The sequence below is a fragment of the Schistosoma mansoni genome, assembly GCF_000237925.1.
Source record: "Schistosoma mansoni, WGS project CABG00000000 data, chromosome 1 unplaced supercontig 0010, strain Puerto Rico, whole genome shotgun sequence".
Taxonomy (NCBI): domain Eukaryota; kingdom Metazoa; phylum Platyhelminthes; class Trematoda; order Strigeidida; family Schistosomatidae; genus Schistosoma; species Schistosoma mansoni.
In genome coordinates, this window is record NW_017385987.1 from 2,407,621 (window position 1) to 2,430,027 (window position 22,407).

At 31.3% G+C, this 22,407-nt stretch overlaps 1 protein-coding gene across 1 annotated transcript; it reads right to left on the minus strand.

The window, feature by feature from the left end:
• Nucleotides 1-349: 349 nt before the first annotated feature.
• On the minus strand, nucleotides 350-20,833 carry Smp_132610 (hypothetical protein; the record flags this gene model as incomplete). Its single annotated transcript, XM_018791999.1, has 6 exons — nucleotides 350-402; nucleotides 2,281-2,889; nucleotides 5,097-5,435; nucleotides 7,630-8,191; nucleotides 17,037-18,217; nucleotides 20,830-20,833. The coding sequence occupies 6 exons, from the start codon at nucleotides 20,831-20,833 to the stop codon at nucleotides 350-352; spliced, it is 2,748 nt and encodes a 915-aa protein (XP_018644903.1).
• Nucleotides 20,834-22,407: the final 1,574 nt, after the last annotated feature.

The window sequence follows — 22,407 nt, forward strand, 5'->3', positions numbered from 1 at the left end:
TACTTTAAAACCCTGAAGTGCTTATCTTATAAAAAGTTATCAAGAGTCACATATTCAAAATTGTCATTAATGTAGATGTTACTTTTTTTAACACATGACGAATATTTTTTTGGATATTTCATTATTTGTGAAAATGTTGTATTAAGAGAGATTTGGGATAATCACCCTACAGTTTATCAATATAACTTTACCCCATTTCATCAACATCTAGCAAAATAAACTTGTCAACATTCTATACCAAACTGCATGAAATATTTACACGTGTTACCATCACATGATTATGTTTTGCTTAGACATAAGAAGAAAAAAACAATTTAGTAAAAAGAAAAACCTAGTAACACTATTATGATCACATGTAGTTCTTATCTGTTTCTTGTATTCGTTTGTACATTCGAACAAACCCTGAATAATGGTAATCATGATAAGATTGTAATTAGAGTTAAGATGGTGGTTGGAGGTGGTCAATAGGAAACTGTGGACCCGGGTTTCGTGCTACTTGGCACTCGTCAGCAAGGTGTACCTATAATCTTGAGGGAACTAGTACTCCTTGACGGATTCGATCGCGTGTCACTCAGCTTCACAGTCAGAAACGTTACCACTGAGCTATTCGGGCCGCGACCGACCTCCTGTAGGACTGAGATAGCATTTGATCAGCACTAAGAAGGACTTGATACGCATGACATTAATCACCACCAAGTGATCAATCAATTGTGGTTAGTTATTTCATAAATTTTTTTTATATTTAACTCGAGAAAATATAATTATCCATTTTATCAAGAAAATAAATAAAAAGTAGAGTGGAGGAAAAAAAAGGTTAACATATGTAAAAACAATAGACATTTACTCATAAACATAAAATGGGAAAATAACTTGACAACTTAAGCAAAATAATGAATGAATTTATTAACTGAACAACATAAGTGGATATGTACTTGGATATACGTATCCAATGTTATTTATAAGTGTTTGTATATACACATCAACAAATATAACACAAATATTCTGTATAATATCGATTAAGGTGTACTCAAGAGACCAATGACATTAAATATAGTAAATTACAGAGAAAAAGGAATATCAACCTATAAATGACGACAGTTGTATTGTTGATGTTAAGGGATATGGAAAAATATTTGTTCTGTTGATAAAACCAAACTGAAAAATGTGTGTGTGTGTGTGTGGTTGTTTCATCATGGTCATGGATGACAGATATTATTTTATCGAAGATTTATTGCAGATGTGATCGATGTCATGTTTTTAATATGAAATTATATAACGTTTAAAAATGAATCAATCCTAAAAATTGGCGCTTTTAGCATGAAATATTGAAGAATATTATTATAGTAAACTTTTGTATAAAATGAATTGTACCTATTTACATATATTTTTTATGGTCATAAGCTATAATTCCTATATTATGATTATTCACAATACTGATAATAGTAGTATATTCTGTTTGTTCAGTGGTTGATTGGTTTTGAGTAAAGTGGTATAATAGGATGAGTGTAACCACTGTACTTGTGCCTAAAACGAATGAAAACAATGCAATTTAAGAAAATTTGTCATTGACAAGTTTGTCTAAAATGAGATATTCACATTCTTCAATGTTTTTTAGTTTGATTATCCACTGTCTTTACTTGTTATGTATCTTAAAACATACCCTGAATGAAATAACGTCACAGTTGATGGTAACTTTTCTTTCTCGGGATTTCGTTGTGATACTTTTCATTGACAAAGTATTAGTATGAAACAATGTCAACATGTACAGGATAACTTAACTGGTATATTACGACTCAACTGAATAAGAAAGTATGGAGGAAAGAAGGAAAGTGAATAATAGAGGAGATAAGGTTTTTTAACATCAAGATGACTTAAATGCATACATTAAACTTTATGTGATCAGACGAAGAATACTCATAAAGGAAACAGAAGACTTTAAAAAATTTTGTTAAACTTGACTACATAATCTAGTTTCTTGATTTTCATCGGTTGATAAATGAGATGTCAATAATAATGGTAAATCTTCCATAGAACTGCGTTGACCATTAATGAAAGTATCACCAATCATGACATTATTATTATTACAACTACTACCAGTTATTCTATTTGACTGATTATTTTTACTATTATTATTATGTATATCTGTCAGTACATTGTCAATCATTTCAGGAATTATTGATTGACCGACAGACGTATTTGGATACAAAGAGTATATATTGGAATTATTATTGTTTGTGTTACTATTATTATTTATAGAGATATTTCCGTGTCTCAAATAACCTGAATTATTCATAAATGTATTAGATGATTTCGGTAAATCGACAGTGTCTACTTGATTTTTACCAACATTTTGTAATTGATTTTTTAACAATAAACTAGAACGAAATGTTGTAGGGAATGCATTATCATATGGTCCACTGCCATAAGTAATTGTACTAACTTTATCTTTGTCAATCGATTTTTCGTCGAATGAACTACCCTCTGTTGTAATGGTATGCAATAAGCTTGATGCATTTTGATTGTAAGATGTAGTTCCACTAATTGAATTAATATCATCTTTAAATGTTACTCTTGGTCCATTTGAAGATGAAGATGGTATATTGGTTGAATTTAATGAATTTCCTGTATTCTGTACACTCGAATTCATTAAACCGCATTCCTCAGGTGATAATACTGTGGTATTTTGATGTGACCGTAAACACATCACCTCGTTCGACGCACCAATTCTTGGGAGATTCCCATATGATTCAGTTGCTGTAGTTGCTCGAGAATCTGTGGATGTTTGATTCGGGAAACGATTTATTAATGAAAATGAATTTGAATGTGCAACTTTTGGTGATGTGAAACCGAATCCTGGATACGATGGACCTCCCTGAATAGAAATTTTATCTATAAGGAACAAATGAAGGGTAATACTGAAAAAGACGAAAAGCATCTAACAAAAGTGATAGAGTAGAAAAGTACCTTTTTCATGAGTTATTAAAGGATTATGGGAAATTACAAAATTTCCTATTTCTCAATATATATCTGACCATAACTTCTGTGGACAGGACCTATCATTCTAAATTGTTTGTGAGAGCAAATCAAATCTACAGAAAATTGTATGCACACATCTACTTTGAATTTAAGAACGGTTGAGTATACAGAACATTAAGGTCTGTGTATACGGAAACGGTATGTAAGATCGCTTTCCTTTTCATGATCCAAGCTTCCTTCGTATTGTCCCATTTTTATCCATATTTTTAATTATTATCCTTTCCTCGACTTTAGTTAAATTAGTCTTAAAATCACTTTATTTGTTTTATCATTATTGCCATTGTTATGTATTCTCACTCTGTTAAGGGGAACTAAGGTTATCTGGTTTTTGTTATTGCATTTTTCTTTAAAGGACAACGTCAACGATATTTTTCAAATTCAAATTCCCTTAATGACCTTCGTTATTATCTGATCGACTGTCGTTAACCTTGGTTGGCTAATTTTGTTATGTCTGAAGGTCATCAGATGTTGCTATGAAGAAAATGTTGGTCCATTTCAATTTTTAACTTCTATATGGAATGTAAAGCTATCCAGAAAGCCACATCTTGATCTTATATTAGTCTGCGGATTATTAACGTCAAAATGCTGTGTTTCAGTCGCCATTTTATTGAGTTAGTCATAGAAAAAGTTCATGTTGGAATAAGCCCTATCGTTTCCTAGTTATCAAGCACCCTAGTTCTGTACAGAACATTATCTCAAAATATAACACACTCTTGCTTACAATGACCTTCGTTTACCTGCTTAACGAACAATCAGATCGTAACCCTTTATTTTGTAGTTGCATATGAGGTTTGCCTGGTTTTTCTAAATATCCTGATAATTCACCTTCTGATTTATTTTACTTATTCTGAGTAAAATTTCGTCTATGAGCCGTATTCATTAGAAACAGGCTTATGAAAATACAAATCTATTCACCATATTAATAGTTGCATATTAATACAATCGTACAATATTTGACAATTAAATTGTCAAGCTAACTTTTCTTCTGTGAAATGTTTGCCTCTAAAAAGACAAGTGTGATAACAACAAAAAACCAGCTTTATCAGAATCTTTTAGAACTGGATAAGGTTTTATTTTTCAACGCTACGCGATAGGTCATTAATAACTGTTTTCTTCACATTTTGTGATGTCACGATAAAAGCCAGTAAAAATATGTTCATGCTACTGAATTGATTATCAGTAGAGCGAAATTAAATCACGATATTTCTAAGCATTGTGATAGAGATTTTCCAATCAATATATTTACCTGTAAGGGATTTTATACTGGGTTGTATACCATTTTGAGAACATTTAAGTATCTCCAACTGAAATTAGCTCCATATCTTTATTATGGTATTTACTGATGTCACTATCAATATGCTTTTGGAAATACAGGTTTAATCTACAGTCACGCTCAATTTTAGTTTCGTTATTCGTCTTTGATGTTCATCCCAATTAATCATTTATTCATTAATTATACAGACATCAAAATTGTCCTTTAACCTTTTGTCATTTCTCACTATTGATTGAATTTATTATCTATTAGTCCATTGAGAACTCTGAAGTTGAAATTTACTTGAGTGTAATGGCTTCAGTAGTTTGAAATTTAATTCAAAGCTAGTTATTTATAATTTCTATCTAAAAAACCATAGTCTTAGTTTTAAAAAACGATGTTGTTCTATGGAGATGCATATGTAACACAATTCCATATTCAAATCTATTTAAGTGAGTTTCGATGATATGCCTATTATATATTGAATAATTCTGAACCTAGTATTTATGAGTCTACAAAAGTAGGTATTACAGTGAATAAAAGAAAAAGGACTGCCTTCAGAAAAATTGGAAACACTTTCAGTAAATGGTTTAAATCGGTTTCTTGAAACAACATGACATATATTGATCTCTATATTTTGTCTCAACAGATATTCACACTGATAATGATAATTCAAAGACTGTACATAAATGTTAGTTCACTGGATCCTCTGTGATAAAAATAACCAGTAGCTCATACAACAAAATTATATTTTACCAATAAACAAACGTATTCTTATTCTTGAATATGGATATAACATGTAACTTACTTGCAGGTTGTATTGTACTCATTGAATTTTCATCATCGTCTACTCCACCATGACCTGATGAACTGGATGATAGTTGAGTATTGTTAGTTGCGTTATCATTGTTAGAATTATTGTTAAGATATCCTGAATATAAGTTCAGTGTAGGATATTGGAGCTGACTAGTTGATGATGATATTGTAACTGGTGTCATTGTTGGTAATCCAATACATTCATTATGATTACTATTATTGTTATTACTATTCCCATTATTGTTGCTAGAGTTAACGAGAATCGGTTGACCTATATTAGAAAAATTATTTGAATTCAGGGCACTTTGAAGACAGACATAGTTATTCCCACCTAAAGCATAAATATGAAATGTTTTACTGTTATCATGTTGAGTTTTAAAGAAGTAACACTTTAGGTACTATGCATAACAAAGAGATAGCTGAGAAGAGAATATCTAAGTTTATATTTGTAGGTGTGAAGACATAAGTACTTTATATAAATCCGATTGTAAAAAAAATTTCCATATTGTAATAATCTTTTAGAATTTGATATTTTACAAAAAACTAGTAACTTTTCACATACTTTTCATTAACATTTTTACGGTTGAATCATTGACATCAGTTTTAGCTCATAATCTAATTTCGGGAATTGATTCATTGTGGAGTGAAGTTAGTTTTTATGGTCTGTTGATGTCTGTTAAGATACTGCAGTGAACAAGAACACGGGTTGGGACAATCGAATGTATTTACCATAGAAATTACAGACTATCTCACTAAATTCTGATAACCATACAGTCAACAGTTAATTTGCAAAATAGCAATTAATTTTCTCAATCTTAACTGTTCCTTCTGCAAATATCAGTCCGTCTTCTCTGATTTCATTGTTCATGCATTTTTGTGCCGATTGCTCTTCATTCTTGTTCTTTCCTCATCGATCTTCCGCCAAAATACATTCTATGCCTGACCATCACCACATACTACTTATGTTGATATATGTAGACTACACCACAATACTATTAAAAACTATCAAATGATTCTTACTAAGCAATGTTGTCATTAGGAATATGATTGATAAACTATGTTGGCGGTTTAGGTGACCTACTTATAAGTGTAATAAAACATTGATAGAAATATACTGAAAAAGCTGTGCTGTATATTCTTTGAATTAAAAGGCTAATCATAATTGGACAGAATAATTCATGAGTAATTGTATTACCATTTCTGACGTTTAGTGACTTAATGTAAGCCACTTCTTAAAAGTAAATAAATAACCGAAATAGAATTAGCACAAGTTTGAATAATACATACGAAACAAGACCGAATATTTTTAGTACAATCAAAATCATAATAAGTCTGAATACGTTAATGTCAAGTTTTTTTTGGTCACTATTGTGAGAATCTTCAATACGAACGTCAAGATAGTCAGTCCTACTGTACGAAGCTGAAACGTGGAGAACTACTACATCCATCATCAACAAGGTACAAATATTTATAAACAGTTGTTTACGCAAAATACTCAACATTAACTGGCCGGATACTATCAGCAACAGCGTTTTATGGGAGAGGAAAAACCAGCTTCCAGCTGAAGAGGAAATTAGGAAAACACGTTGGAAGTGAATAGGACATACATTAAGGAAATCACCAATGTGCATTACAAGGTAATCCCTAACTTGGAATCCGGGAGGGAAGCGGAAAAATGGAAGGTCAAAGAACACACTACGCCGGGAAATAGAAGCAGATATGAAAAGGATGAATAGCAACTGGAATGAACTGGAAAGGAAGGTTCAGGACAGGGTTGGATGGAGAATGCTGGTGTGCGGTCTATGCTCCTCCAGGAGGGGTAACAGGCGTAAGTAAGTTAGTATTGTTATGATTATTATTATAGTACCTGCAAAAGCTCTGAGAAAATTATCCAGCATCCACCACTATTTACTGATCATATTATTTTAGGTATAAATCTATTAATGAATGTTTGAAGTTAGTTATCATATAGATAGCATGCCAAACTGCTCTCAATTCACCTTTTATTATAAGAATTAAGAGCATTTACAACCATCACATATAAAACTCAAGATTCTGTTACATTATAGAAACTTTTCTAGTCGTTTTATTTCTTTATGCTTATCACAATTCTAACAGTGTAGAGAATGTTTACTTCATTCGTTGTTGAGTCTTGACGACACAAATATTTATCCAATTAAATTGAAACTTCATGATTAATGAAGCTGTTTTATCTTAATAACACAATTAAGACAATGAATAGGATTTTTAATTAATTAGTTTTTACATTTGTTAATTTCCTTCAATAAGAATTCAAACTAGTTGTTCAATTTTTCGTCTTACTCTTTAGCAGTGGTTTTGAATATATTAAACCAAATAAGAAAATTGAATCGTATTTGGTAAGTTGATTCACTTCCCTTTGTTTTTATGATCATAAAATGTACAATTTCTGTAAGAGATTGAAGTGTTAGTCGAATGATTCATTATATTGACAAAATTTCCGATTCATTATACAATATTCAATTCTAAAAACATGGTTCTCTTACCACTTTGTCTACTACCCGCCTCAGCATCTTCAATCCCATGCTCTGCGTTACGTGTATCTACATTACTACTAACTTGGTTATTAGGTCCGATTGATGAATTCACTAAATTAGATGTATTATTATTACTGATCATTTCTGGTGTAACTAGTATTTGTGCGTTCATTGGCAAACCGATACTTGACGCACTTGCTGATATACCATAAAATCCAGTATTTCTATCATGAAAACATGCATAAATTGGACTAGCCGGTACACCAACTGGTTGTGAACCATTCACATCAGTATGAATGAAACCATCATCAGTCGAGCCAAGCATGGTCATTTGTGTGTGAATATTTGATGAAGTTGGATTATGTGATGTATTTGTTAATCGAGTATTAGTTCCATTCATTGGTATACCATAATTTGTTGACGTTGTTATTTGTCGTATTTGACTATTAAACATTGAATTCTGTATCATATCATTAACTGGTTGATAATTTATAGGAGGAATAAAAGTTATTGGTTGGAATCCAGTTGTTAGTACACCTGGTGATGATACAGTTTGAAGTGGAAGATTCACCTTAAAAATATTAAGCAAACAAATAGATAAATAAAACATCTAAACACGAAGATTACGATGAATGTAAATATAGCTTACTGTAATATTTTTTAGTTACAGTATGGACTTTTGGTTAAGAAAATTTTTGCTTTCAAGTAACAAACGAATTCTAGTTAATATCTGAAGCAAAAATAAGTCAAATAACATTTAATGTAGTTATAAGCAGAGTTGGATGGTGACAAGCAATGAAAACAAGAACGCGCATTCATCCTATCTGTGACTTAATGGCAACATCGAGTTAATCCGCACAGGATGTACATATGTCAATAAGATATACCAATCGATTGCAGTCCTAAGAATCAGTGGGGTAATTCAAAAACCTATAAAAATAAGTATACTGTAGTTGTTTTAGTTTAGTGTGGAACACTATGAGTGTGTGTTTATCTTTAACTCCAACCAAATAGTTGATACTATCAAGATTTAAATATGGTAAATTAATGACTCGTTTAAGCCTCTTTTTGCAGATTATGAATTAACCTACTCCTATAGATTAAATTTTCATGCACATTTTCAGTGTCTCAAGAATTTTGTTAATGTCAAAAGCTTGTTTATATTACTTGTTATGAAAGATTATTTCGACCAAATAATCCTTTATTTCTTCAATGATTGTAAAAACAAATACAAAACTGAAGAAATTAAAACTTCAGACTTTCGTTTCATCCAATAAACTTATAAGGAGTACACTGGCGAATTAAAATGATAATGAAGTGAATACTTAGATTTAGATATAAAGTGTATTTTGGACGCTATACCTTGTAGAATTTCTCAAAAAACTATTTTGGAATTCCACAACTGTATAGAAAACTTGAATCACTAGAAATTAAATTCATGGATTAATTCTATGTGTGGTCTATACTGCTGATACCGACAGATATACGTACTATGTATCACTAATCGAAAGTGAGGTGCCTGGTGGTAGAAGGTTAAGAAAATCGAAGAGAAGGGAATAAGAACAGAGAATAATTGGTATGGAAACGAAGGAACAATCAAACTTGGGACTATTGATTTACTTTATTCTAAATGATTTTAGTAAGAAATTCTGAAATTGCATGTTCACACACATTTGGTTGGCTGCGCCTGTGTTCTTGTTCACTACATATGTATTGAGATTATCATTCTGTGGCTTCTAATTTCACAAAGTTTTTCCGTTTCGTGGGATTTAAACAAAGTGAGACAGTTGCATATATCATTTTCTCGTTCTTTTTAATTTATCTAATGAGCTACTTGTGAAGTGGTTGGTTATTGATCTACTGCAAATAAAAGTATAAAAGTTTAGTATAGATTTCTTGAAAAGCCATAGATAACTGAACTATCAACCTAGTTAAAACTATTGAAGATTATAATTTAATTAATGAAGTTCAGTATTGTAACAAATATGTATAATCAGTCGATACTAATCAATTCTCAAAAGGTTAATTATAACAGTCAGAGCCCCTGGATAACGAAATAATTCAAGAATTTAATTAACGTCATGCGACCTGCTAACTGTTGTGTAAAGTTACCTTCATCACTTTTCTTCATTCAACATAATAGAGTCGTCATAAACTTATCATAAACATTGACTGAAATACATACTGACTGTATTTTGATATGTGTATAAGTGTTTAGTTATAAAACTAAATGATTTTAATTGATAGTATATTTCAAGTTATCATGATACAACTAAGTCTAAATTTATCAGCAGAGATGATGGTGGCTGGTAGCGGAATCCAGGACGCGCGTTTCATCAAATTTGAGAATGTCAGCTGGATGTAAAATGCTCACTATTGGATTCTGCTGATAGCTACCACCATCTCTGCTTATAATCCTTTTGACTTAACGCAATATTGAGGAAGTCCGCACAGGATGCACATATACCAATAAGAGACTGATCAATTTTAGTCCTAAATGTCCATGGAAGGATTCAAACAACCAGCACAAAAATGAATTAAGTCTGTTTATTGTTATTTTAAATATCATATGATGTGCAGGAAAAATTATGTTAACTCATTAAGACAGTGAATGATAATCGCCTAATATAGTAATTTGAAATGCAAGGAATGATCTCCTTTGTTTCACGCGTTACAAATCCTCAAAAACAAACAACCATTGTAATTTCTTGATTTACATCGTTCATTTTCATTCAGCTGCCACAACATACGCGGTGGCTCGATGTGAATTACGCTGCCGATATTTTCGGTTGTTTGGTTGTCTCCAGAAATGAAGATTTTATTGTTGTCATTACCTATAAATATTTTGAATCATTGTATATCACGAATAATGGACGAGTTCTACAAAGACTGGATATTTCCTTGGAGTTTATAACAATTATATGAAATTCTCCATTTTTATCAGGAACGACAATAAAAGCTTTTTCGATCCCATTTAATTTTTATTATGCAATGTACTCACAATTGTTTGTTATTTCGATGTTAATTGAAATGGTTTGAAGCCACCTTATTTTTATCATTGATAGTCCTAATGGATAGTAAGAGGTTTTATATTTTTGTCATTGAAAGGTATGGACGTTGGAAAATGATCATCCGCGTAGTATGCTACTTAAATATGATTGTAAATAGTATAAAAATTAATATAAAGACAGAGACATTTATAGGGATCATTGGACCTCGATGTATATATGTATTTGTACTTTTAACAATCACCTTAATATGATTTAGAGGAGGAAATTAGTTTATATTTCTAATGAAAACCAGTTCAGTTACCTTTTGATCGTCATATATTAATACATATCTAGATTGGTATCATGAATGGATCGATGTTCGACCATTATTGAAAACCTAGAAGTACTGGACGGCCAGTTCGTCCTAGTATGGAACTCCTCAGAAGTGCGCATTCACGATCCTACACGTGGGACTCGAGCTCAAGACCTTTGGTCTTGCGTGTGGACACTTAACCTCTAAACCACTGAACCAATATCCAACGGTGTTAATGTTTAAATTCAACCTATCCACGATATTGCACGACCGTCCATCATTGTCTTCCCTGAGCAACTGCCTCGCTGCAGACATGTTCGTACTCCACTGATCACGGTCTCTCACTAGAACTCCGGGAAATCTATCTCAAAGCTATTCATTATTGAGTCTCTCGTGAGCGATCGTGGATGGGCACTGCTGAAGAATCCTATACTAGGATGAAACGGTCGTCTAGTGCTTCTAGGTTTTCAATGGTCGTCTAACGTTGATCTATTCATGATATCAATTTAAACTCAATAATATACACAACCCTATACTGATAATATACATCTATTTAACTAGCTAGCTATCACAAACAAATGCATATCAGTAATGTGTTAGCCAGTTCAACCACTTAATTCTCTTAGTTCAAATTACAATGATGATATCATATAAGTTGTTTAGATTGAATGAAATGGTAGTCTAAAATTGCTAGTTAACATTAATTAATCTGCTAACACAGACACACACTATAGAATAGGCTATTTATGTACATCGACAACTTGTACCAGTCATAAGAACTATTTATGAATACAGATTAAAGATATTAAAAGCAGAAATAAGTAAATATTCTAATCTGGTTTACTATTTACAAGCCTATCCGTCTACATATTATTATTATTGGCGTAGGAGCGCGCATATGCGTATATGTTACTTATTTAAACAGTCAATTAGATTAAAAAGCTTATGTTCTTTATATTATTATTATTATTATTATTATTATTTTGAATTGGTGTCGACAAAAACGCAACAAATAAATTGATGATATATGTTTTATTTGATTCCCAGTGTTGTTTTTTTCCCTAACAATATTCTCTTATGATGGTACACTTAAGAGTTTTAACGTACTAAAACGCATCGATCCCATATTCCTGTGAATCACATTTCGGCTATTTTATTATCCTAAAAAAATTTGTAAACCTATCTAAATATATGTAACATTTTGTAACATTTGATATGATTCAAAGAGATGTATTTATATCATCAAACAACACAATGAGTTATGTAACAAAATATGCTGGTTAAATAAAACCTGTTAATAGTTATAGATTTATATCCCATTCATTTGTGGGACCGAAAAAAGATAATAGAAAAACTGAGTACACCTACAATTGTCTAACACCATCTATTTCGAAAATAATGAATATAAATTATTTATTAGACGTGCTTCCTGGAATAGGATTTTCGGCATTTTTTGAAAAAAAATGTTTCCTTCATTAGTCCAATCGGAATCAGTAAGCGTTAGCTAACAGTAAATTATGTATTGTTGATGCATTGAGATATAAAAGATAAACACTATTTTTGTACAACTTATGTGATAATGATGGAATTGAACTTTAAAAAAACGTTCATCTAATTATTTAACTCGTGAGAAAATACTGAAAACAATACTGACAGGAATGATGAGTAGAGTACAAAATTCTCAAAAGGATTTGAACTAACAATATCCCATCTTCTTCCTATGTTTGTCAGCTATCTAGAGGTTTATGAGACGCTGGAATCATTGAAAATAAGGAAATTCGGTCGAAACTATAACTCCCAAAATAAAATATATCTAAAAAGGTAAATAGAATGAAGTAATATATCTTTTCTTTCCTTCAGTCTAGTTGCTTTTCAGTTATTCTATTAGTGAGGAATTGCATTTTACCATACTTATAAGTCCATATGATAAGCCAATTGCCTCGTATGACCTGCCAGTGAAGTATTTCATAAGTTTTAACAAGTCAGCCAGGTTAGCAGTCATACTAAAACCTTGTCAGTAGAATTCAGCTAACATTAAGAACTAAATAGACATGACATTGGTTTTCACTTAGTGTTATATGAAGTCCTATTATGTTTGGTTGGAAACATGGAGGTTGTTGTTATTGGGTCCTCTCTAAATTCTTATGATTTTTAAGTTATATGGACTACTTCTAATAACCGCTTTATATTACTCACGTCATGAAAGCTCGTAATGTATTATGTTTTATTGGTATTAATCAGCTGGCCATTCAGTTTATGGATTTCACTATTGGTCACTAAAAATATGATCAAAGACAATTTCAAGAAGTCTATACATGGACAATTAATGTATTAACCTAAAACATTTTTAACTGAGAGTTTTTGTGATATATATAATTCAAACTCCACAGTTCTTACACATATACAGTATACATCTCAGTCAATATTTTGGATAAAAGCTGACTACTCTAAGTCCTGGTCTTTAATTAATAATGAGTTTTGAAAGAATGGACCAAGTTCGCAATTTCAGGAATAAAAATATTTTCTTCCCATCGTTTACAGTCTACAATAAGCGGAGATGAATATAATAAAAGCTTTCCAAAGAATCCTAAGTTCATTTGACAAGCATTAAATTTTAGTGGTAAGATAACATTTCCTCTGTTAATCAATTTACAGCAGATGTTTGACCAATAATGATCTAGAAAAAATCCATTTTCATTTAAATCGAGAACTTCTAGCTGATCAATATCAAACGAAAACGTTCCATTTGACCACAATTTCGTTTCCACTATCGAGCTTTACATTCGAATAGATAACGAAATCGCAACATGGTCACCATTTTAATAATGAGATTAAATGAATTACAACGTCTGAATATAACCGTTACTTACAAAATAGCTAATGATAAGCATACATGACTCCCATGATGAGTGTGATTTAAGACTCTCTTTCTATATATATATTACAGTTGAAATCCACGATCGTGGATGCGCACTGCTGAGGAGTCCCACAAAAGGATGAAACGGCCGTCCAGTGCTTCCAGGTTTTCCATGGTGGTCTAGCTTCAATTGACTCATGATTTCAACTGTGAAAATACTAAATTCTCCACAAAACCCCCTCTGATATATATATTAGTTTGGTAACTTTACAATACATTTATCATTCAACTCTGTTAGATTTCGAAGCAGATTACCATTTTAATATGTTCACCAATTTTAGTCAAGCAAATTGAAATGTACGAATGGTTAGCCGTTTCTATACCTTATTGTTCTCTGTTCATTTGAAATTGACCAGTTAACGTTCTTTCTGGGCTATATTCTAAAGACTGTTAAGTACAATTTTTGGGCTGAGACTATGAAAACAACACATTTTCAGAAGTGGGATCGCGCGCGTTCTGCTTGACAAAGGTCAAGGTGTTGATGTCTAAATTTCAGCTAGTCAAATAAATAATTGCAATGTGAATTACGTAACTGACAAATACTCTGAAGCGAATTTCATTGAAATATAGAAGTATATATATATCAGACTGGTTACCGGCCAGAACAACTGAAAAGTGTGTTATTAATTACTTAATCTAATTCACTGTAAATTTCCGTAAATACACAGACTTTTTTTCTGTTAAAATCATAAATAACAGAATATTTCGAAACTAAATGGCAGTAAAAACTAATTAACCTAATTGAATATGATTAAATGAGATTTGCCGGAAAATAGCAAATAGAATTTCTTTTCTCTTTTGTAAAACTACTGTTTATTGAATGAATATATAAGTATATGTACATGTATAGTAAGAGGTGAATGTGGCTCACATGTGTCCTCACATGGATATACTGTCACAAATCATGGTTTAATGACATTTGACATATTGAATATACCAACAAAGCTACCAAACAGATACATTATAATTGACAATATTGCCTACCATATGTTTTCAATGATCAACAAACAAAATCAGTCATATACATACCAAAAAAATACTGTCAAACAATTTTTATTCACTATCATTCTGACCAGTGACTTTATTTGTAAATAAAGTTGATTAGATTATTTTACGAGATAGACAGCTGACCTTTGCCATCAAATTACTTGTCTACTAAATTTTATGTTTACTTGTATTGATACTGTTTCCAGTTTGTATTATTCCATTTTTCTTTACTATAATCTTAATCCACTAGTTATATATTTTCTGATTGTCATTTTACTCGTTTTAGAATCTTTGTCTGTAATCGGATATCAATGTAAAACTTATTTTCATAGTGACTAATTTAAAAGATGTGTTTTGGTGAATAAATTCTCCCTATTCAGCGTGTGAAAATAAAAATATAAAGGATTTACCGGAAAGCATATCTTTCTTTTGCCCCGCAAAGCATTTATATATTTGCGTGTACGGTTGTAAAATGGAGTAATGTATGTTCTCAAAATAAAGATAACTACTATATATATATATATATATATATATATACGCATATTTTATGTATGCATAATTGTAATTGTCGTTTATGTTCCCCTCCTCGGTTTTTTAAAACAATCACTAACATCGTATGAGGAAGTCGACGCCCATTTGAAGATATTAAACAAAAACTGCCTACTATCTAGTTTTATACTTTCAAAACATAACTAAAATTACTTCTTTCAAGTAGCATATATTGTTATTATTTATTATTACGAAATCTTTGTTGTTGTGAAAGTGTGAGAGACAGCAAAAGTGAAAATTTTAAGACTTCCTATATGGTAAGGAAGAAGAGAGGAATTACTTAAATTTTGGTCTAGTCTATATTAACCAACTCTGTATTAATTACAAATGGATTACCAGTCCACATATTATAAATTATTGACTGTGTTATTTATATTTAGAACAAATTGTTAATTACTTAGTTATGGTAGGCGGCTTACGCTCCTCCGCGAGAGGGTAACAGGCATAAGTAATTAAGCAAGTAGTTATGGTCACTGGTACTTAGGAGTTGGACGACAAAGCCTTATTAAGTGTGCAATTGAATGAAATATTACAGGATAAGTTTCACTTTATTCTATCTGATAGTGAATATAGCCTTTAGATATTCAGTTTTATTTGATCAATATAGTTGCTGAATTCATTTATTTGGTTATTTCCAAGATAAATACTTAGAGCTTCCACTTCAATTCTACACATTTCGAAGAATCATCTATTTAGTTTGGCTATTAATAAGCTCTTTTTAGTTTATTTTGGTTTATATTTTTGGTTCATGTTATAAATTTCACGAATTTCTTTAGCAGAAATAATCATAATTAAAGTTAGTCAGTCACAACGTAGAACTTCGTTTGTACGTATATCAGTTCGAGTTGTCATACCAAATTAGCACAGAAATACAGTTGTCGATTCAAATCCCATAGTGGTAGAGGTAGTAAGAGTATAAGCAGTAATCGGAAAGATTAGGGTTTGAAGATGTTATTCAAAGAGTATAATCCAGTGAAGTAAATTTGGAAAGAGAAAAAAGAAAGGTGCATGAAGAATTCAGAAGATTAGAATCTGGGAGAACACAAAGAGCAGATGCACCTTCACAATTAAAGATTGTAATTTCATTATTCTAATTCCATTCTTATCATATTTAATATATAATTTTTAGAGCATACTTGATTGATCCTTAAGTTTCAATCGAAATAATTATCGATAAGCTCCTGTGCATCATCTTCACATAATTTTAATGTCACCGAATGCATCTAATAAAGGAATTTCCTTTCAATTACAAGATTATTTTCACCCATTTAGTTTAGCAGTTACATTCCAATAACGATTGACAAAATTCAATTAGCCTTGAAGATTAAATAGTATAACACTGTTAATACTTCGGCAACTTAATATTATGATTATGTAAGATGAAAATTAAACTTATAATGTCCATATTAGACATTTGAAGACTGATTTTAGTTATAGTACCTTCAATCAATTCATTATTAACGTCGTTCATTTATTGAGATTAACAGTTTAACAAATCCATCCGAATATTATTCTAGTAGATTCACGTCTTATGTGATTTATCTAGGTATTGAATAGGTATTATACTAACTAATAATATCTCCGAATGTCTAGTAATGCGACATATATATATAATAAGACAAAAAAACTAAGTAACAATACAACCAATTATCTAACTTACCTGAAATTTCCAAGCTGGTTTTAATGTAAATGCAAACCAAGCAATAAACCAAGCGAACATAACAATAATTCCTGAGACTACACTGAACAATAAAATGGAATGTCTAGTTATCCTGTATACCAATATACAATCCCACATTATTGGAATTTTACAAGCAAGTACAATTAAACTGCCAATCAATGCACATATATGCGGTGTGTATGAATATAGGTAACATCGACACCCATTATGTAACATTTCTGCTCCGTAACTATAACCACGAGTTTTACGGGTTGTCCAGCCATTTGCATCAGTACTAGTACCTAAACAGTGACTGGATTTTCCACCACTCATTTGACCTGAATGTACTGATTCTGTCACTGTATGATTGAATAAATTACCTGAAGATAAACCATTGGCATTCATTCCACAATTACTGCGTCTTTCCATCAATTCACCATTAGAAATAAGACCACCTCCATTGACCAATGGATAACCGTTTCCGTTACATGATCCAATAAGATAATGTCTATAAGCTGCAAGATTCTCTGTGAATTGATGATAACCATATTCAAACATTGCTATGAAAAGACTAAGAAATAATATAGTTCCAGAGAATGAAAGTGCTAATGGTCCGATAATATTTAAGGTAAAACTTGACTCCACGGTTAATACATCAAATGAGTCTGATTTATCACTTTCGGTTGATTCACTTGTTTGAACTGTTTTCTTCTCAGTACTTAAATCGCCTGCTGGCGGATTCGGTAATGTAAGAAGTTTTAATTCACTCGGCCAAATTTCACTTGGAAGCAGAAATTGATTCCAGCCAAGTCGTACAAGTATAGATGTTGCACAACATTCTAATAAAGCATTCACACCTGTCAATAATAGTAGTAAGGAGAAAACAAACGAAAATCCACGATTGGTATACCAAAACACGCTTGGATAACGTAAGCTAAGAATTAAGAACGCTATAGCTAAATTGAAGAATTCCGGTGATATTGCTCTTAAATCATCCCAGGTTGACTTATCATCATGAAGTAATTGTTGTGAATCTTTTAGATTTGATTGCAATTCTAACTTAGTAGATGATAAGAGATTCAAAGTTTTTCCTGACGAAGGTGGTAATAGTTGATTCGATGGCTGTACAAATACATTACGTAAACCAAACAAGACATCCAAATCTGAACGCCAAATTCGATCTGTAGTTGTAATTAAAAAAGGTCAAGAAAAACCTCTTAGTTGATATTTTAATGAATATAAAAATAATATAGATGACTAATTAAATGAAAAACTTGCAATTGGTTTGACTGCTGAAAAACAATACAGATTGTCAACAGTTTCTTCAAGGATGCAACACACTCTCGAATCTTACAGAAAGATTGCGGATCACGTCTTCAAGTTGCTACTGACTTTATTTAATAATAAATTATACAACGAATTTATAGCCATACACTAACCAAGTTTTTAATCATAATGTTTGTGACGAATCTATCAGCCGAAGGAATATAAGGCATTACGGTTGTTATAGAAAACTATTCTAGATAGTTGTACCGCAACAGCAAAATTGATACACGAGTTACTTACACCAACAACTTCGTTCCGTTTTCATGTATTCGGCTGATCAGGTAGATTAAGTTTTTCAATTTCGTATGAGTTTATGATTTTGTGCTTGGAATATTTAAAAATGAAATATTTGATCACACCCTGTTCAATCCCAATGGACGAATAATGAAATATTAAATAGTCATTTTTAGTCATTTACAGTGTTAATCGGAATTTACAATAGGTATCAAGGCCCCTAATTTTTTAAACAATAAAAGGAATGCTCGTTCAAATGTAGAATCAGGTTCAAACTCTGTTTTTCTGCTTCGGTTAGAAGGTTTATCGTTAAACAATCATCTCAATTCCAAGATGACTCATTAAACGTGATTTAAGTATCATACTTCATCTCCATGAATATGAAAAACATACTTAGCTCTCTCCTTATTATCGCTGCCTCTTATACTATGTTATTTCATATATTAGTGAAACTACATATGTCATAATAACTAATTATACAGTAGCGTTTCTTATCCTTTATCATCTATCTATTTTGCAAATACTGATTTTCGATCAGAAAGGGTTTTGTGGAGATTTCGGTATTTTCATAGTTGAAATCATGAGCCAGTTGAAGCTAGACCACCATCGAAAACCTGGAAGCACTGGACGGCCGTTCCGTCCCATTATGGGACTCCTCAGCAGTGCGCATCCACGACCCCGCCTCGCAAAATTCGAACCCAGGACCTACCAGTCTCGCGCGTGAGCACTTTTATTGAGAAAAGTAATTTTTGTATGTATATGAGAGAAGTTGTCTCTATAATACATAAAACTAAACAAAACGTGTTTTTAAAAATTACACTAGAACTTGTTAGAGTAAAGGTATATACAAAAATCATTAGAAAAATACTCTGTTAATTTGAATATATGATAGAATAATTCTTTTTCTTGTTGCCAAATGATTAACCTTTATATCTATCAATGTTTCAATACAATTAATGATGTCTATTTGTTTTAAGTCTTCTGAAAATTTGATAATTTATTGGAAAAGCGCAAACAATTTGATTAGAATAAATTAAATAATAATAACCTTAGAGTTTTTGATGGATTAAACCATCCAGTTTAGAAAACAAAACTCCATCGAAATCTTCTCCCTAAGCTACAAATCTTCTCCACCATCTCAAAACCTTAGAGTTTACAAATTTAATCAAATCTTCCAAATGTAACGTTAAAATGTTTTTCAAAGATTTTAAACAAGTTGAAAGAATTTTATAATCACAAAAACCTTCCTTGTTTAAAATATAACATTCGAATAACAACATTTCATCGTAACATAGAGAGATAGTCCACTCAACAATGAAAAAAAGTATATTGAAACATTGTAGTTTTTCTAAAACCGTAAAATTTAACGGCATTGATATGATTAGTACAAATGAGAGACAATTAAGAACTCCTGAAATTGATTATTTTAAGTAATAAATTAGTTTCATATAGTTGAAATCGTGATTCAGTTGAAGCTAGACCACCATGGAAAACCTGGAAGCACTGAATGGCCGTTTCGTGGATGCGCACTGCTGAGGAGTCCCACAATAGGACGAAACGGCTGTCGAGTGCTTCCAGGTTTTCCATGGTGGTCTAGCTTCAATTGACTCACGATCTCAACTATATAAAATTACTAAAATCTCCACAAAACCCCCTTCTGATAATAAATTAGTTGGTTAATTTGCTAGCTACTAGTTTTTACAATCGATATAAGTCATAATTCATTTATAAGGGTTTGAATCCAAGATTTATAAGAAATATAAAATCTATTCAGTCTGTGAATCTATTCGATTACTGATACTTGATTGTTATCCATTTTGATGAATCTTTACAAAATGCTACACCAATTTAAAACTTCATATTGTGGGAATTCATTTCTAAAATTTCTTAGGGTCAGTGTCCACATCCAACATAAACAGTAAGTTGCCTATGACCTAAGCGTAATATTTATAATGAATCTGTATTGACATTTTACAAATAAAATTATAAATGGATGAGTAATGACACAAGCTAAAAAAATTTAGTTGATTTACTCAAAAACACATTTACTACGCCCTGAACTATACTGACAAATCTATTTGAAAGGGGAAAAAAATTAGATTTAAAAAAAATGTATTCATTTATAGCCATCACCAATTCACTAACAAAACACTTAAATGAGTCATTATAGAATTAATTAAAAAGAAATATACATGTATTAGGTTTAATATTGATTTTCTTTACTTGTACTTACTCATGACTAAACATAGTTTTGTACATTAGTATACATGTATATAAGCTAGTCATTTAACGATGATTATATGGGGAAATAATGTCAGATATGATTCAGAAATCGGCTTTTATTTTAAAATGACTGTGCATTCTTTAATATTGATATTGGTTCTAGAAGTTCCATAGAATGTGCTCATGCGTACAATCTAAACTGTATGGAGCATATCTATCGTATCATAAATATAACGTGTTCACATGATTAAACATTTTCGTTTTGAAATTTATTGATAAATTGTTTTTGTTTGTTTTTTGCATACATGTGAGTGTGTGCTTAGTTAAAGAAAATAGACAAAATATGTCGAAAACAAAAAATTGGATAAAGAAAAATAAAGGAAAATGTCACGCAAATCATTGTCTATAAACAATCATAAGGGAAGTTGAATTTTAAAAATACCGGTTTATTATTGTTATTTAAATTAGACTAAGATCTCATTTTCAAAATATGTATTATTCACAGAAAGTACGTTGTAAAAATGACACCATTGGTGAAAATAAAAGGCATTGATTAATAGAGACACTATCAAATGTTATATAGATGAGATCGTGAGTCAATTGAAGCTAGACCACCATGGAAAACATGGAAGCACTGGACGGCCGTTTCGTCCTATTGTGGGACTCCTCAACTAAAATCTCCACAAAACCACCTTCTGATAACTATCAAATGTGTTTATCTGTGTAGGAAATAATTAGGTAAAGGATAAAATGTGAAATATTCAGTGTTTTCTATCGATTGAGTTTTGGGGTATGATTATATTCAAAGTTTATAATTAATTTATGTATCGAAAAAACGCAATAAATGACTGACATGTTTATCAATATTCTATAAGAGTAATGTCATTTTGAAAGTGAGATGTTTACTCATCAAATGTGAGTAGTATGTTTTGAGTTATACTTTACATTATAATTGTTTGATGAAGTTGATTTAAACAAATGATGATAAATCTGAATGCATAAGAACGATATTGGACACTTAGCATTACATTTAAATATTTTAGCTTTGAGTGATCTGTCAAAATCCCTTTAGGAAATCATAGTCAAATCGAATTGCATTACAGAACAGGGGGTGGTTAATTAAGTTTGACAAGCAAACTGTTATTATGTCTGTATTATCCATCAAGATAACTTTAGATGTGTACACTTTTAATGTTACTGAGGTATGATATTTGCCTGCTTACTTTCATCTTAAAGATATGTACTTAAGACATTATCCGGTTAAGTGGACTAGTTGAAGTTAGACTTGTACATTAATGTATCCCGGCTTTAGCGGTCTTGAGACTAAACATTGTACTAGAGACCGAAGGTCCCGAGCTCAATTTCCGGTTGCGAGTTTGTGGACACGTACTGATGAAAAGTCCCATGTTATGAAGAAACGACTGTCCAGTGCTCTCAAATTTTCAATACTTGTGTAACTAAGATCGCTTTGCTATTTCAATGAAAATCTACTTAAGCATTTGAAAAAAAGTATGTGTAATTGTAAGAAACGTTCAACAACAAATGTAAAATCAAACCCACAACAACTGAAAACAAGGAAGAACAAGTT